Below are 18336 nucleotides of genomic sequence, written 5' to 3' on the forward strand. Positions count from 1 at the left end.
ATAAAGACTGATATTTTGTTATCAAAGATATAAATTATTTATACCAGAGAACAAAACAAAATGTGGTTTTAGCTCACCAAGTTGAGAAAACAACCTGAAATTATTATTCTTTTGCAGCAGTGTAGGTTCCAGTCCAGCTTGCGATCCTTACTGAATTTCCCCTGCCCATACCGTTGTCAATTATCAGCCGAACTCATATCAGTCGGTTTCCGACAGACGTCACTGCTGATACTGAAAAAAAAAAACAAGAACTGGGAAATCTGACTGATAAATGAGTTCGGCCGATAATTAATTTACAAGAACTTAGTTGATTATCCGCCTGACTCATGTATCATTCTGTTATGACATTAGAGAGAACTGACAAGTTTTAATATTATTTACAGGGATAAATAGAGGTATGAAATGTGCCAGGTATCCCCCCACATTTAGCTCACCAGATAGCACAATTGTCTCATTATGCTGATGTTTTTGCAGCAGCGGGTACGAGTCCGAGCTGCGGCACTTCGCGCTTTGTCAAAAACTCAGCTGAAATCTGGCTCAGGCGGATAAATGACTTTATATTTTCTTGATAACCAACTGATAGTCCACTAACCTCTTGGCAGGTGATCTTCAACATCCCGCAAATATCAGTGAAGCTTTCTGCACATGTAAATGCCCTTGACAACTGGCAATGGAGTGGTGCTTAGCTTACTAGATAGTGTGTGCCCCATATGAATGAGGCTTTTGCACTCTCTCTCTTCCACCCTTTCCTGTCTCTCTTCAACTATTGTATGAATAAAGGAAAAATGCCCAAAAAAATAATGTTTAAAAAAAAAAAAAATTCAAGCTGTAACAGCTTTTGAGTGCAGGGACATTTGGAAGTCCTGAGAAAGGGCCAAATCAAATAAATTTTACAACAGATTCTCTGGAATCACACATGCATGGTGCTTCGCCCAGCTGACACAACACAGGGATGAAAGATGAAAAGAGGATGGGGTTCACCATGGATCAGTTCCACATGGCCTTCAAATGGAGCAACAAAACAGCCACAGCGCAGACGACCATATAACCAGCACAGGCATCTAGCACACCTTCCACAGACACATTTCACACCCGTGAAATCAAGTTAGATACTTGGTCTTTCATTATAGTTAAAGCTACAAAAGGACAACTTGCAGCTGTGTAACATATTGCTTTTCCCTATTATTACTTATTTCCTCCACAATAGACCAAAACCAAAGCCTGATACACAGATCATGGTCTTTATTTCCAAATGGTATAAAGCCAGAATTAGTGAGATAAAAAAGGGGTTCCAGTAGACTCCCTCAGGGCGTGGGGCGTTTAAGCTGGTCCAGTTTGCGTCGCAGCATGTTATAGTTGTCTCTGGTCCCAGGAGCCTCAGGGTCCAACTTTAGAGACAGCTCGTAGTGTTTTTTTGCCAGCTCCAGCTTTCCCCAGCGATGATACAGCACGGCTTGACCAAAAACAGAAACAGTATTCAAGCTGAGAGGCAAGCGACCATTCTAATTCTATTCATTTAGTGCATTCAGTACAGGTCAGGTAGGCTGCACAATATTGCTTCTGCTGGCATGCAAAATTATTCTTTAAGCATTTTATCGTTTAGAATCTCTCAAATATGTGACAGACGCAAAGTTGCAGGAGCTTACCTAGATTGCCATGGCAACTAGCAGCATTTGGGTTGATGCGGAGTGCATGAAGGAAGAAGCCCTCTGACTCCTTAGGAGAAAATAAAAACACGAAAAGATACAGAATTCATTTTATGGAATAAAATCATAAACATGCAAGAAAAAATATTCTGATTCAAAATGTTTAAACAATATTGACAGACCTTATATTTCTGTAATTTTCCCAGGACATTAGCCAATGAAAACATGATGGTGTGGTCGTTGGGGAGGAGCCTCAGAGCCTCTCTGCCGATCAGCTCTGCTTGACCCAAGTTACCTCAGAGTGCAAAAAATGTTAAGACATTCATTTTTAATGATTACACCCCGCACACACAGCTTGGATGCACATGCTCTACACATCATGGTAGCCAACATGGACTTAAATGGTGTGTTGACATTCATACACAGTTAACAAAACAAATCCAGGGCTACAATTGTGAATAACAGCTGGTGTGGAGAGAATTTGACCGCTTGCTTTATTTGTCAGCAGTGTCTAAAGCAGAGTTTTTCCCTCTCCACACATGGAGGAGCGGTTTAGTCTCCTAATTAAGGTTGAACACAAGGCCCACTGGGTTATTGATCTCTGTCACAGACCCGTCTGATGTCTGGCCAGAAAAGGAGAAAGCGAGAGAGAGAGAGAGAGAGAGACAGACAGTCGGAGAGCGAGACAGCGAGACAATGACAGTCACGTCCTGAGTCATGGCCTGTGCCCTTCAGACACAGCTTGCCAACATGTGACTACATGTGTGTCTGAGCCTCTGCCTCAATCTACACTGATTCTGCCTTTTGTTTGTGTAATGATCAAAACAAAAGGGGGGGGGCTGAACACCAAAGAGAAGAGAATATTCCCAATTCCTTGCTATTTGAAAATGACACCTATTGTTCTTCTTTTTCTCTCTTTTTTCTGTTTGGTGGGGGAGCTGGGGAGAGGGGTAGAATTATTTCTGTCAGATTTGGGGAACAAATGCGGTGGGGGGACTCTGAGGGGGCGCTGTTCTGGCTGTGCTTGCCCACGTTTGATCAGGAACATACTGGGCCCTGATTGGATGGTTCCAGTGCCCTCCTGGGAGACTCCGCCCCCGCGGGAGCGGCTTCTGACAAAACGGCTCGAGCGTTTGGAAATCAGAGCATTCTCCACACGGCAGGGAAGAGTGCCTTCAAAACTCACAACACAAAGCTTTAATACATAAATTTCAAGCATTGCTGATTCCTGCTCTTCCGGTCTAATCTTGTTGGCCATTTAGATTTCCTGCTTTTCCAAAATAACAACGCTGTGTTTCTTGGCTGTTAATGCTGGAAAAAAGCTGCACCCAGAACACAGTTTTCTGAAAGTGAAACAACTCAAAAATCATTTTACAAATAGGTAAAATATATTCGTATTATTTTTATTATATACATTTTACATATTTATTAAAAGTCCATTATTTTTATTTATATAGTATCACACTAGTTTTGTCACGCTGGTTGAAGATGGTCGAGTAAGATCAAACATAGATCATTGAGTTTATTCTGTTATTCACCAAAATGAAGACTGACCAAATGTACACGTTTTTTTTAAACATTACAAAGTTTGTAATGTGTGTGTGAGTGTATGTGAGTGTGTGTGTGTGTGTGTGTGTGTGTAAATACCAGTGTTGTCCAGCAGTATGACCATGTTGTTCCAGGCGAGGCTGTGGTCGGGTTTCAGCACAGTTGCGTTCCTCCACGCATTCAGGGCATCCACGTGTCTGTTCAGGTCTGCATACTATCATGAGAAAGGAGCTTCAGTGTTATAAACTCTCTTTTCTAAAATGCATGGCAAAAAAGGATAAACATAGTTGTGGTTTTTCATTTTTAATGTGGTTTAAATTTTAGGATCTGAAATGTACGATTACGGTACAAAACGATGGATAAAGGGAACAATTAACCCAAATAGTAAACGAAACAAATGCAGGAAGTGTGTGGAACTGTTTCCTGTGAATACTGCGTAAGAGATACAGATTTCCTGATATTTCTATATATTATAAATCATCCGTATTTCAAGTCTTATTTTTTATAAATTCAGTCTTTGGCCTTCAGCTCTTTGGTTGTTTTAACTGCATACCTTTCTAACGCAGGAGGAGACTGATGAGGACAGGGGAGGTGAATATGGTGTTCACGTCTTCACTGTGCACTTATCCTGTCAGATTCCTTTTAAGTTTGAATTCTAAATAAAAATCGAAACTGAAAAAAATTCTTACACCCTTCAGCATCAAAAAGGCCTCGTGACCCCCGGTGAAGCTCCTCTACAACATCTAAAACTGACTATGACCTATATTTCTGTTAGTTAAAGGCACTTTTATCTTAAAAAAACACCACCTACTACACAGTGTTTACACCCTGGAATCTCACCAAGCGTCCGAGGTTGTAGTAACAGTCGGGGTATTTTTTCCGGAAGCGGATGGCGTTCCAGTAGCTCTGCTCTGCTTCCTCAAACTTCTGCAGGCTGTTCTGAACGATACCCAGATTCATCCACGCTGCTGCAAAGTCAGGCCTGCACAGATTAAGAAACACAATCAGTGGGGAGCTTTTTCAAGATATCTGGAGTGACTGAAATAAATTGGATGTCTGTGAGCGGTGCATTCTTATGTGTGGGGTCACGTACTGAATAGAAACAGCTTTAGACAACAGCTGCTCTGCCTCGATCAGTTCATTCCTCTCTTTTAGGATATTCCCAAGGTTGTTCATGGCATGGACGTATGTAGGGTGTAGCCTGAAAGTCACAAAAAAATACAGTAAACATGACTCGGCTCTCTTTCACACGCACTTAGTAACAATTATCTGACAGGATTGCTGCTGCTTGTGAGGAGACGTACCTGACTGCCTCTCTGTAATATGCGATGGCAGCAGTAGAGTTCCCCCTGTCGGCCAGGTTCTTGCCGACATTATAATGGACCTGAGGAAGCAGTCGTCAACACTTTAGACATCAGACGGGGTTCATACTGCCAGAGGCAAGACAAATTCAAGGACTTTCAAGTACTTTTTCAAGCACTCCAGTGTAGTTTCAAGGATGACGTTGACGATATCACTGTTAAGTAGGAAACAAATAAGCGAAGCTGATGATGTTCCAGTGTGAGTGTTTTGCAGCAAGGATCCTGCTATTTAAGTTTAAGACTTTTTAAGACTTCTTTTAATGCCACTTAGAATCAAATTAAGACCAATTTTACAGTAGACGATATTGAAAGAGAAAAAAACATGAACCGGCATAATTCACTTAAGGTTAGGAAGAAATGTATTTTATTTCTTTAAATAATGACACAAAATTACTTTTTGGTGATGTTAACACAGGAGACATTTGGATTTTTTTTTAAGTTAACCGTTATGTTAAGTTTTTGCAATGAATGAAAGAAACCCAGTTCTACTACTTTCAATGTCTGAGCATTTTTAAGACTTTTGAAAGATTGATTTAAGACATTTTAACACCAATTGAGGCCTCATTTTAAGATTAATGGATTCAATGCCTTTCAAGACTTTTTAAGGACCTGCAGGAACCCTGTGCAGGCTTGAAAAACATCCTGGCATTGGTCCACTGGTGTTTACCAAACCCCAGCCGCTCAAAGCTCATATCACTCATACAGCTTTAGAAAATAATTGCAAGTGTGGCTGTTCTAGTTTAAAACATTTTTCTGATATATTTTGTAAAATAATTATTCTGTTCTCCTCTCAAGGACCAAGTTAAAAAAAAAGTATGATGTTCAAGGTATTCTAGTATTTATATTTCTGAGTGCCAAATTAAAGTACTTGAAGCACCTCAAGCACCTTGTATAAACCCTGATCAGAGCGTGACTTCAGTCGCATGGCTGCAGTTTATTTCCACATGTGGACACGTATTTTACTGACACGAGCAGGCAAACACGTTGATATTTACCTTGGCGTTGAGCGGACAGACAGACAGCGCACTGGTGAAGAGGCTTTGCTCAGACCGCCACTGGTGACTGCGCAGAGCACAGCGAGCTACATACACACACAAGAGCGTGAGCACCGACACAAACAGAGGCTTCTGGAGAGGAGAAGGAAAAAAAGACAGAAAAAAGAAGACATTTAACAACCATGTATTGTAAATCATTCTAACCCTTAAGCTTAAAAATCAATTATCTGTGACTCAGGGTTATTAGCCTGCAAATGTATCTGTGCAACACGCGGACACCACCTGCTGTCATCAGCCCTTTATAGGTGAGTCATTAGTCATTTCTCGCGTCTGTCGCTGCTCTGCATCACTGAGTTACTGCATCGTTAAAGCTGCATTAACAGGTGGTGGAATAAAAGACGTTAAACTAGGACAGTGTATAGAAACAGAAAGGGCACTGGGCTGGAGGAAACTGACGATCTAACAGGATGTGGCTGCCTTTCCTTAGAGGTGATCTTTTTAGGGCAGTAAACTTCTGGTCGAATGGCTGATATGCTCTCGCCCGACCAAAGCCTCATCGGTCAGACAATCTCTGGTGTTCAATAGGCTGTGTGTCCAACAAATTGTTTTTTTCTCTTGCTGAAACAACAGTTGAAGTTCAGAACTTGCATATGTCTATTATGACGGTTGTTTTTTGCTGTATTTATCCCGCCCTTTCTCCACTGTGATTGGACGACATTGACGTGCGCAGCATTTTATTCAAAAATAAACATTTAAAAAAAAAAAATTTTTTAAAACAATTGAAAATTGGAAAACAGATAAATAATCACAAATGACATTCAGTGTCAGATTTATGGTCATGAATTTATTTTACTTAAATCTTCAAAGAGACACCACAGTTTAAAACTGGATTACAAAAAACTCCTAAAAGAGATACAATCACACCGGAGCGGCAGGTGGCTAACATTAGCGAAAAATCCAAAGTCTGTCTCGCATGCAGCGTTTCAGAGGTGTTTAATGTTTGTGACTTTTACAGTGTCCAGTTCATTCACTTTTTCTCATCAGTTTTGTTCAACATTTAGTGGTTGGATAGATAAAACTTGCAATGATTTTTACTAATTCCATGACTTCTCCAGGCCTTGGAAAGGTGGTTGTGAAATTCCATGACTTTCCCACATTTTCATGTTGTTTCAGGTGACCAAAATGTTCTTTGTTTGATTACATCCCAAAAACTTTATCTTTATGATGTGATTTTACCCTACCCTGTATTTGGGCCATCGGCAGCAGCAGTGTCCCACAGAGAAGGCCAGCAGTAAGCAGTAGCCAGCCGAGGACAGGTAGAGCACTCTCTCAGCAATGACGAAGCCCACCCTGAAGAAAATGTTACAGGCCGGCAGAAAAGGGACCACCAGCAGCACCAAGCCCAAGGTCAGCGTCCTGGCAGGGATAGAAAGAGGTCACAGGATGCCAACATGTGTTTATAGTGACACTGTATTGTGAAGAAATGTAGGCTCAATAAACCGCCCAAAAACACATCCTAAACATCAGAAACTTTGCTGTGAGCCACATACTCAGTCTGACTCTAAACCAACAGAGAATTTTAAAACTCAATTGAGACTTGGTGCTCAGGTCACACTGCAGTGGACATGGTACAATTTTCATAATCAAGTGTAAAGTCCAGAGAGGCCAACATGTACTTCCATCTCATCTGCAGTGAGTGCGAGATGGCCGGCTCGCTTACCTCCTTCTCTGGCTGTCCTGCGAGCATAAGGCTTGGCTTATCAAGCCTATCAGGATGCACCAGAGCAGCAGCAGCCACACCATCCTCCAATCAGTGGCTGACTTAATGAGAGGCACACAGCCCATGGACCAATCAAAACACAGCCACCAGGGACACAGCAGCAGCCAGGCATTCAGAGAGTAGTAGTAATTATAGTTCACTATCTGCCAATCAAAGGGGAACAGAAGGGGGGCAGAATGGGAGAGAGTAGGGGAGGATGAGGGAAGAGAAGTATTTCAAATTCAGAATCAAAGTCAATCACTGTGTTTCATGATGAAGATTACTTAGGGCAAACCTAATACTAGATGTTTGCCTAGACTAAACTATGACTAATAAAATAGGCTTTGTTTAGAGTCAACCACTGTTGCATAGATTCCAAAATATATTTCTAATGTTTTAAGGTCAGCGATAATTTGAAGGGATGGTTCACCCCAAATTAAAAAATGAATATTTCTCCTCTTACCTGTGAGCTGTTTATTGATCTAGATTGTTTTGATGTGAGTTGCAGAGTGTTGGAGATATTTTATATTCTTCTCTCGAATACAACGTAACTAGATGACACTTGACTTGTGGCGCTCCAAGTGCCAAAAAAAGTATATTTGAAAGACTCAATAGCAACGTGTCTTTCCAGAAATCATGACCGGGTTACTCAAAATATCCACAGACCTTGCTGTGAGTAGTTTTATATAGAAAACCTAACCTCTACCAAACTGCACCTGCCAACCGTATCACCTTGTCGAAGGAAGCGTGCATCTACAACTAGCTCGCCTAGCTCCACTGAGCTAGCTAATATTACAGCCCAGCTGAAGAGGACGCCATTGAAGTTTATATTTTGTGCTGTTAATGGCATGGGCCTCTAGTCCGTTAGTAGATGCACACTTTCTTTTTTTCACACTTTCTCAATTTTTAAAAACACTTGTAGACAAAAAATAGACATACATGAAGCTACTTACAAAAAGGTTTGCAGATCATCTAAAGTGCCGAGTGCCATTCAGTTCTATTAACTTGGAGAGAAGTCAGACAACACTCAGACCAAAACAATCTAAACTGATAAATAGCACTACAGATAAGATGAAAAATTTATATTTTTGAGTTTTGGGTGAACTGAAACTTTACGGATGCAATCCGTCTGGCTTTAGTATGTGATTAAATGTTAAGTTACTTCCACACACACAAAAACGTACTCACTCTAAGAAATATATTTTCTGCAAAAGAGGCAGGGTTGTCTACTTCAGTGAATGCCGGTGGTCCTGTTCCCATGATCCTCCAGCGTGCATAGAGCATTAAGAGTCCTCCAAGACCCATGAGAGCCAATCGTGTAAGCAATCCGGTCCGCAGTATCTCACTAACCTGTCAGAAAAAATATGAGTTTTTGTCAGAGATAAAAAAATCTATGCTTGTTAGTTTCTCGCAAGCACAGTTTCATGACTACAATGAACTAAAATTCATATTACTTTACACAGACAGTGTATGTGAAGTGACATTAATCACACGAGGGAGTGCATAATTTATGACAGAGAGGAAGGGGAGGGTATATAAACTGTAACTCACATCGAGTGGGTTCTTCCTAAGGAGTAGCCTCTGGCTGAGTTCATACACATTAACATTACAGATCAGGAGGACATCAAAGGCTGCGTTCACACCCTGAAGGAAAATACATAGAGAAGGAAGGAGAAATGGCATTTAAAATGTATATAGGTCAGCAGCAAAATGGATCTTTAGCTCCCATCATACATAAGAAAAACATGAGACTTATTTTTCATGTAAGCAAGAAGAACAAAAAGATGGCATCAATTGGTGTGTCTGCATAAAGTGTTAACAGGGTTAGGATTATCACTGATGAGGTCTCTCTTTCAACATTGTTCTTACTGGATGATGATGAAAGCATCAACTCACAACAAAATCGCTTTTCAAAAAAAAGAAAAAGAAAAGACTTTGTACCAAGACTGTGATGCCTTGTTCTTTACAGAGCATCGCCGCAGCACACAGCAAGAGGCTGACCACAACCCACTGGACAGAAAACCTGTCATCTCTGTCACTCCCTGGGAACACAAAGCCGGTTATGGACAGTTAAGGCTTCAAATGTAGGTGTTCAAACAGATGGATTTTTCAAAACGAGCAGCGCCGCAGTGTTTGATGCTGGCATTATTTTCATCAGTTTTGTGCAGTATTACGGTGTACATAAAGAATCATACTTGTGTTGAGATACGTACCTCTGTGGAAAGCTTTGCAGTAGGTGAGGAAAGAGAGCTGGAAGAACAGAGCGCACAAAAGATCCGCTCGGCCCACAATACCAGCCACCTTATTGACATGGAAAAGGAAGTACAAGAAAGTTAAACATGTGACACCGCTACCAAGTATACGTTAATAAACAGCGTTATCGCATGCATCCGTTCATGGATTACTGTATTTTGTGCTGCATCTTCCATTCGGTACACAGTCTGTTTTGCATGGGGCATCCAGTTACCAACGGAGGCTTATTAACAGAAACAGGAAAAATCTCTCATTACCAGCATGGCTTGTTGGTGTGTGTGTTGTATACAGTGTGTGGGTACAGTATGGTTGGCATCCTGGGGTTGCCTGCTTTGATACGTTCAGCAGGCCTAAGTCAACAGTCTGCCTGCCTCCCACCCCCCAGGTCTCACTCAGTCCTTGACCTGCATGATTAAAGAGAATGGAGAGGGGGAACTGCTGCCTTCCAGCCAGGCTTTACAGCAAACACACATATGCTGGCAGGTCAATAAGCATCCCAACACAGCTAATAATCAGGCCGCGCTACCACACGCTCCTTGGCCCCGCGCTCCCAGCTGAGACTGGGCTTTTGTTCTTGGCATGGGACCACTGCATGTTTAGTATTAAAAACCTCTGGACTGGTACGTCAAGATGCCATGTTGCCCTGCTATGAAGAAAAGTTTATTTGTTGCCCAAAATCACAACCTGTGCGTTGTGTCAAGGGGCTGTGTGGGTCAACACCAACAACTGTTCGTGACCCAGCCCAAGTTCAAGCACGAATGGGAGCTAGTGTGACTGGGGAATTGATGCATCAGGCTACAGTGAAAAATATTCTGATTTAAATATGAAAATGGGTGTTTTTGTTGCAATGCAGTGCAATTCTGTTCAGTTCGGTTCAATTCAATTAAATTCAAACCTAATTTGTAGAGTCAGAGATGCTCTGACTATAAAGGCACAATATATTAAGAGAACAATAGATAACAAGAAACAGAACAGATAGCAGCACAAAGGTGCACGGAGCCAGGTATCACGCTCAGATCAATCATATACCAACAAGAAGAGGCAGATTTGCAGCAGTGACTTAATGGTTTCTATTTTCGAAGCAGTTTTTATGCCACTGCAAAGGCTCGGTCACCTATTGCTCCTAATGGCAATCCCTAAAATCACACCATGGCACAATGACACAACCCATCAGAGCCGAGGAGTCTCTGACACAGCTGTCAATCATGTCAATCAGTCAAATTGTCATACTACGTAGTGCTATCAAATATGAATCAAGATTCTGTTACTGCATTGCCTATTTCTAAACTCAAATGTATTCAAAATATATATTTTAGTGTATTGTTTAGCTGTAAAATGAGAAAGTTTGTGACCCAACGGCTATGTTGGAAATAGTCAACCAGAGAACAAAGTATTTCTGAAAACATCTGAAGTAAGAAACAGAGCTCTCAAGCCCATGCAAAACTGTCCAAGTACAATCTTTCACCACATACACAGAGCTTTTTTATCCAAACTTTTTTGTTATCAGCACTTAAAATGGCAGCTATAAATGATCTCATACACAGTGATAAAAAAAAAGGTTTTTCCTTTTGTTTGGCAATAAGTGTTTTCTTGCAGCATTTTCTTTTTTGACACATTATGCCATTTTTGTGGGTTGTCTAAAGTTTTGAGAAAACAACAGAATTTGGAGCATGCGTTTTCTATTGTGCAAACTAAAAAACAGATTTGGTGTACATGTCACCCACCCTCAAATCTGGCACTATTGTTGTAAAATTGAATCAGTATGTACTGCACAAATAACTTTCAAAGTCTCCAGTTCTGTGGCTTTGCACTTTACACCGTTGCAGTTTGCTATTCTTTAATGACATGACCGTGCATTGTCAGCATTGTATCTACTGTTCTGTGTACACACAATATATTGCATCCTGTTGCACTGCTTGTTTTATTTAATGGTACTGTGAAAGTCAAGCATGTAAGACTTGCACTGTGAAGTACTCCAATGTACTTTACAAAAATCAGAACTTAAACTATACTTACACTTTCTGTGTGGACTGGGTGTGAGGCAAAGAAGAGAGCGGCGAGCAGAGAGGTCTTTGGAGCGTGGTTTAGTATGCTACCCTTCTCATCGTAGGCCAATCCTCCAATCAGTATAGCAAACACGTCAATCATAAGGGCAGATATGACAGCATGGAGGATGATGTTCAGCACATGGAAGCCAACAGGGTGCAGGCCTCCCGCCAAGAGGTAGTTCAGCCTGTAGCAGCAAGAGAGGAAAAAACCTGATGCTAAATGTATGACAGATGTAGGAAAGTACAGGTATGTGTGTGAGAATACAAGTTATCAGTCATCATGTGCTGTTATCTGTAGGCATCATTACACCTGGAACACACTGCATGCATGAGCAGCGCCTGATGACAACCTCACCGATTTGCAGCATGTTTCACGCTCGTTGTGTTTGCGTAGGCAGCACTGTGGCTGTGATGCTTTTGCAGGGCTGTCTGCAGCCACGAGTACTGTATTTCAACATTTATAAGCAAAGATTCCACTCATTCATCAAGTCGTGCAAGCTCCTGCATTGTCAACAACACAGCCCTGCATGTGTTTTTCAATAAAATGCCTTGCGTCAACAGCTGATGGGATTCTGTCGACAGAGACATTGTTTATTTTGAAAGGGAAGCAAGAAAGTGTGAGTTAAATAGATATGTTTGTATTTCCTCATCTCTGTGACGGATAAAGACATTGAAACAGTGTAATAAAAGGTCGTATAGAGTCAATATAAATACCAAAACGTCATTCTCACTGTCTATTTCTGCTGACAACCACGTGTGGCATGGGGAAAAAAATTGCAAGACAAGATTTCTCTAGATGTGCTGCAGCTGACAGTTAACTGAGACACACCTGAGCAGTGCTGCTCATGCAGGAAGGTCGGCTGCTCAAACTTGTAAACACAGGCGCTGAAAAAAAACAACAACAACAAGCTCTGCGATGCTTACACACTGCTCACACAGGCAGTGTGTTACTGGCGTTGGGAGGAAGGACTTAGGACCTTGCAAAGTGTCATCCTGTCAAAGTTTTATGCAGTGGACTCAGACCTGCCCACTAACAGATGCACATTTTCTGTGACGCCTCTGAGCACGCCTACAGGTCTGCTTCACACCTACACACAAATGACGAGGAGAAATGCATTCAAGTCAACTTTATAATGCAAGCTCATGAGACTCATCATTCCACATTTCGAGTTAGATTCTGCCCTAAGTTGAGCTCCACACGCTCTTGCCACTGGCTGAGTCATCTGTGGTCTGACTCAACCGCAGATATCCTGGAGCAGAAAGGTCAGCACATTTCTCGACATATGACTCTCCAAGGAAACCTGCAGCCAACATCACCTGCAGAACTGTCAAAACTGCACCAGTGGAGCCAAAGCTCATCGTTTCTCCTGCAGCCACTGACAGTAAGGTTTGCTATGGCCCGAGTCAGAACCTGCTCTAAATGGAAAGCCAAACCACTAAGTCCCGTAATGGTATTTTTTCCCACCGTCCAACTGGGGCTCTATTAACCTCATTTCTTCACACAACATACAGATGTGCAAGCTGCCTCAAACACTCTGCCCCACATGAGCCTGGTGCAATTTATAACTAAACAGTAAATAGCGCTCCTAATGAACAGTCCAGCTTCAAAAATGAAAAAGTTAAATCATGAATCAAATGAATAGTTTTACATCAGTGTTTCAATTCTTACCTAAAAGTGAGGACAGTGAGAGGTCGGTAGGATTTGTGACTAGAATTGCTACTCAGGTTGCTTCCCCAGAAGTCATTGCTCCAGATGTTGTTCAGAGGTGTTGCTGGTCTCAAGTCCTGAAAGAGAAACACACAATTAGACTGATGCCAGCGCTGCTAAAAGGACGTTACTCTGTTGATGCTGCAGAGGCTATGCCATGAAAAAGATATTTTTTGCAATACAAGGTGTTCATCAATCACTTTGCAAATATGCATATGCGAGTGACACTGGGAGTAACATGTGATTCAGAATAAACTTTTCACCCACATATAAAAACTGTTCCATCTACACAGTTAAAGCAATGATCTCACACTCAGAACTGGAAAAGTAATTCATACATTCATCTGATCCAGACTCGATTTCTGTAACTCCCTCTTCTATCAGTCAAAAATCACTCTCCCGCCTCCAACTAGTTCAAAATGCAGCAACTTGGCCTCTCACTGGTTCTAACAGACGACGTCACACGACCCCAATCCTGGCTTCCCTCCGCTGGCTCTGTATGTTTTAGAATTGATTTTAAGATTTTACACTTTTACAGCTTGTTTGGGTCTGGCCCCAAGCTACATAACATAAATGTGGACCCCATATGAGCCAGTTTGCAGCCTTAGATCCTCAGGTGGGGCCCCTCTGGCCGTTCCAAAATCAAGGCTTAAAACTAAAGGTGAACGTGCCTTTGACACCAGGGCCCCTCTGCTCTTTTAAATCACTTCTTAAAACACATATTTATAGATTTGCTTTTATGAGATATAACCTTTATTTATTTATTCAATTCATTTTTTGATCCTCTCTTTATTCATTCATTTTATTACTCTTACTTTAATAATCTCTTGTCCTTCTTATGCCCTGTTCTTACCATCTTTTCATGTTTTAAACTTATTAGCTTATTAATTTATCTCTAATTCATGTTTTGAAAATAAAATACCTTGTTGTTGACGATTGCTTCAGAATCATCAAACACAAACTCCCCATCATAACTGTTGATGAAGCACAGGAGTGCCAACAGGGCGACAGTGACCTTGGCCTGGACTGGAGCAAGCTTTGGGAGGGGTATCTGGTGATCCCAGTAAACTTCAGACAACACCATGATGCACCAGGTCTTTGGTCATTCTGTATCATCATCTGGTCCTTGAGAGGGGAGAGGATGAGTTCAGACAGACAGCATTCATACTGTGTCAGCTGCTACAAACATGAGTTGTAAATACTGATAAGCATCCTACATCTATAATGTATTCTGCAAAAAAAGGGCCATAGGGATAGTTAATAATGACTATTATATACTTAGAAAATATTAATATTAAGTAATTTTATTAATTAAACAATTCAAACTTTATATTGGGTGTTTAGTTGTGTGCTGGTGCACACATGTATGTATGTACACATATTATGTCTAATATATATATGAATATGCATGTACATGCAGGCTGTAAGTGTAGATTGGTGCGATGTATATACAGTATGTACGTGCACGCATATATTTGAACGTGTACAGTATATGTGGATGGATATGCATGCATGTCTGCATGTTATGCTTCGTGTGTGTCATTGCTTCATGCTGCATACATGGCTGAGCTGAAAAGCTATTATGTTGTTGCAGTGCTTTTGTTTTGTGCTGTTGCTGTCTCTTGTTGCTTCGCTTCGCTCGTGTTCCTGCTTGTTGTAGCTGTTGCTATCATTATAGTGTCCTGCTATTGATGTTATTTCAATTTTATAGGTTTCAAAACATCTTGCCAAAGAACTACAGTTAATAATTAACAAACACTGGCACATTTACAGAAATGTTGTTGCTTATAAATACAGTAAAATACAAATATGAGTTTGTGTGCTTGTATGTATGTGAATTTGTGTGTGTAAAAATGTAAGTCTGTATATATATATTAGAGTCTAACATATCTATCGACCGATCTATCTATAACAGGCTTAATAAGAAATGAGGGTGTTCATATTCTGGGTGGATTCATACCTTATCTTTACAGAGACATGTTGAGAGAGGTCACCGTGTCTTGTGTAACTCCCATGTTAGCTTCTTTACCAGTCGGCTAACTAGCAAACGTTAACTCACCAAAAGGAGCCTGCGCACAAACATGGTGATTAGCTATGAAATTTACAACAAAGCGGTTACATTATCACTCTGTCGCCAGCACACGGCGGTGTAACGCGAAGGGTAACGTTACCTTGGAGGCTAATAAATCGTGACTTTAGCATGCCTCGTTAGCGCGTGCTATTCACATTTATGCGGCAAAAACATAACAGCCGCGCGTAAGAAACTGTACGCGTACTGGGCGTTTTCTGTTTTAGTTATTTCGTGAAGATTTTCATTCACATAAAACACCCCAGGCGAGCTGCAGACGGAAAACTCGCGGCTGTAAACAAATACAAACGTTCAAGCTCCAACACTTCCTGTTTAGCGTAACGGTCACGTGTTCGTTTTCAGCCAATAGTTGAAGTGCTGCACAGTCTTCCGCTTCTTCTTCTTCTTCTTCTTCTTCTTCTTCCTCTGGTGTGAATGTTGGTGAAGTGGAGGGAAAGGCAACGGGACACTTTAGGACACATGGCTGAAAAAAAACAAAAACCTTAAAATAACATAGTGTCATTGTGACAAAAAACATGCATTTAAAGGGTTAAAATTCTGAAAATTAATAAATATTTATGATATGGCTGGTGTTATAACAGTTAACTCAATTTAAGTAGAAATAATATTCATGTATTATATATTTTAAAGCTTGATTATGAAAAGCGCATTTTGTGCACAGAGCGATATGAGTGTGTGCAATATTAAAGCGGGCCCTGAGGGTTAATTACGAGTGGGGTACAGTGCTCGTGAGGTACAATGCAGTTCCAAAATTTCACATGCACACATAGAGTATATTTTTAAAAGTTCTTCAAGGTTAAACAGAGAAACACACATTATGTAGTTTAGTCTCTCAGAGAGCTTTGTTGGTCTAACATTCAATGAAAAAAAAGTTCAAAATGGACTGCCAGTTCTTTAGTTTTTTGTTTTTTCAGAGGGTACCAAATGCCTCTCTAGAGGCTCCTCCTCAATACCCCCACACAGAAATGTAGCGCCAATGGAAAAGGCTGTGTAACAGCGATGAGAATACCCCTAACACAGTGCCCAATTTGACTGATATTGATTTTTTAGGTAGGCCTTTTCTTTTAAAGTGGCTCAAATACGGTTTGATGTCAACCCTTGTGGTGTTAAAGGTTGAGTGGTGTAGTCCATTTTCAGTCTTTCAGTGTCTCTCTCTCTCTCTCTCTCTGTCTGTCTGTTTATTGCTGGCTCGAGTTCTGACATAATAAATCCTGTCATTGATTGTCCATCTTTGTTTTCCTTCTGCTAAACTGCTGATGCATCAGATCAGAGATCAGTGCAGAACACCATCAGTCAGGCTGGTCTACAGTATGTGAACAAACAAACACACACACACATATGCATGCACACACACACACACACACACACACACACAAACACACAGAGGGTTATTGGGGGTCAGTGCAGCATTAGGTTAGTATTAAATAAAGCAGAGTTACAATCTGTCTTTCACTTTTTTTTCATTCTCTTTCCTTAAAGTTAACCAACTTGAATCAGAGGTACTGCAAACATCAGATTGCAAGGTAGAGACGGTTACTATAACTGGTCAATGTTTGTCCAAAACACAGAGGATTTAGTTCATGCATATGCCATGCATCTATCTATATTACATCACCTTGAAATGTGTAAATATAATACGTAATGTTGATTGATACTTAGATGTGCTCACGGGTGGACAAAGTGCCTGAGAGCCACAGATATCTTTCCAGAAAATGACTTAGGTAGATTTTAAAGTAACAACCGAGATTATTACTTCAGTAAAAGTCTTAACATATCTGATATTTACTTTAATTGAGTATCAAAAGTAATTTTATGATGTTACAAGTAAATACTGGTATTAACAAGCAAGTGATCAGCAGTCAGAATTTTGAGAATTACAAAGGGGTTTTTTTGTACCATGCACACCACCTTAAAAATGGAGTGTATATTACTAAAGTAAAGTATAGATATTTCCAAAAAATACTTAACAAAGTATTACTGCTTTATTACATTACACCAATGGTTGTGCTTTTCATTAGGGGGTACTTGGCCATGTAAATGATACAGTGGTTCAATTAACCAGTTAGAGGAGCATTCATTTCTGCATGGACTGTAACAGTTAAACAAATTGCAACGCATGTTCGTAGATTGTTTTGTAGAAGTTTACAGATGTTCAGCATCACATAAACCCCATGTTAATGTCAATGTGATTTTATCGTTTTTATTGCATTTATTATTTACACTTCTGATCCCTGCACAAGAATTTGCCCCATGGGAGACAATAAAAATGTCTTGACCTTGATGTTATGCATGGATCTGAAGTGACTTTAACTTTTATTGTTTACATTGTAGTAGAAAATTAAGTTGTTTTTTAATAAAAATATCCAAACATACTGATGTGCGTTACTAATGATAGAAATTATAACATGATATGTAATTCACAAGATGGACAGAGAAGAGTGATAACTTTAACGCTCACTCACAATTTCATAATATTCCAAAGAGTAAGGTAACGGATGAGCAAGCTTTTCCTTTACTGTCAGAGGATGTAAAACGTTGGTGTGCATTTGCCATCTTTTATCTCGTTCTGGCACGACTGGCACTGAAGTGAAAGTGTTTCTATGCGGCTGGCTGGTGCGCTTCCCTTTGTCAGTGCGTGGAATAACAGCATGGTGTATTTCTCTGTCACAGATGACTGTGCGGCTGTCGTCTCAAACACTGATAATCTGTTGTCTGTCATGAGGTATGTTAGCAGAGAGAAGTGTTAATAGAAAGATGATTGTCTGTAAGAATTAGAGGTGCTGAGGTTGTGGAGAGGCCCGTGGCAGGCTTTGGGATTTTGTGCTCCACTTCACCTGTCATTGCTTCGAGAAGACAAGGAATCTCCCTAATGGCCAGAGCCGGGGGCCCAAGGCGACGAGAGGGGGGAAATATTGTCAAGGGCACATTC

The 18336-nt window shown here is 40.7% G+C and overlaps 1 protein-coding gene across 2 annotated transcripts; it reads right to left on the bottom strand.

The window, feature by feature from the left end:
• Window positions 1-1227: 1227 nt before the first annotated feature.
• On the bottom strand, window positions 1228-15769 carry tmtc4 (transmembrane O-mannosyltransferase targeting cadherins 4). Of its 2 annotated transcripts, XM_088083482.1 has the most exons (19): window positions 15490-15769; window positions 15279-15387; window positions 14241-14443; window positions 13280-13395; window positions 11579-11795; window positions 9523-9610; window positions 9251-9351; window positions 8861-8953; window positions 8498-8659; window positions 7271-7473; window positions 6792-6966; window positions 5551-5682; window positions 4499-4578; window positions 4288-4395; window positions 4035-4176; window positions 3294-3408; window positions 1829-1941; window positions 1647-1716; window positions 1228-1453 (listed from the first exon to the last, which is right to left on the bottom strand). In XM_088083482.1, the coding sequence occupies exons 3-19, from the start codon at window positions 14400-14402 to the stop codon at window positions 1305-1307; spliced, it is 2226 nt and encodes a 741-aa protein (XP_087939608.1). In that variant the 5' UTR covers window positions 14403-14443; window positions 15279-15387; window positions 15490-15769; the 3' UTR covers window positions 1228-1304. The 2 variants fall into 2 exon arrangements, with proteins under 2 accessions (XP_087939608.1, XP_042350512.2); XM_042494578.2 differs by having other exon boundaries at window positions 15279-15769.
• Window positions 15770-18336: the final 2567 nt, after the last annotated feature.

Source organism: Plectropomus leopardus, chromosome 10 (assembly GCF_026936395.1).
Source record: "Plectropomus leopardus strain MGB_pleo_1.0 chromosome 10, ASM2693639v1, whole genome shotgun sequence".
NCBI lineage: Eukaryota > Metazoa > Chordata > Actinopteri > Perciformes > Serranidae > Plectropomus > Plectropomus leopardus.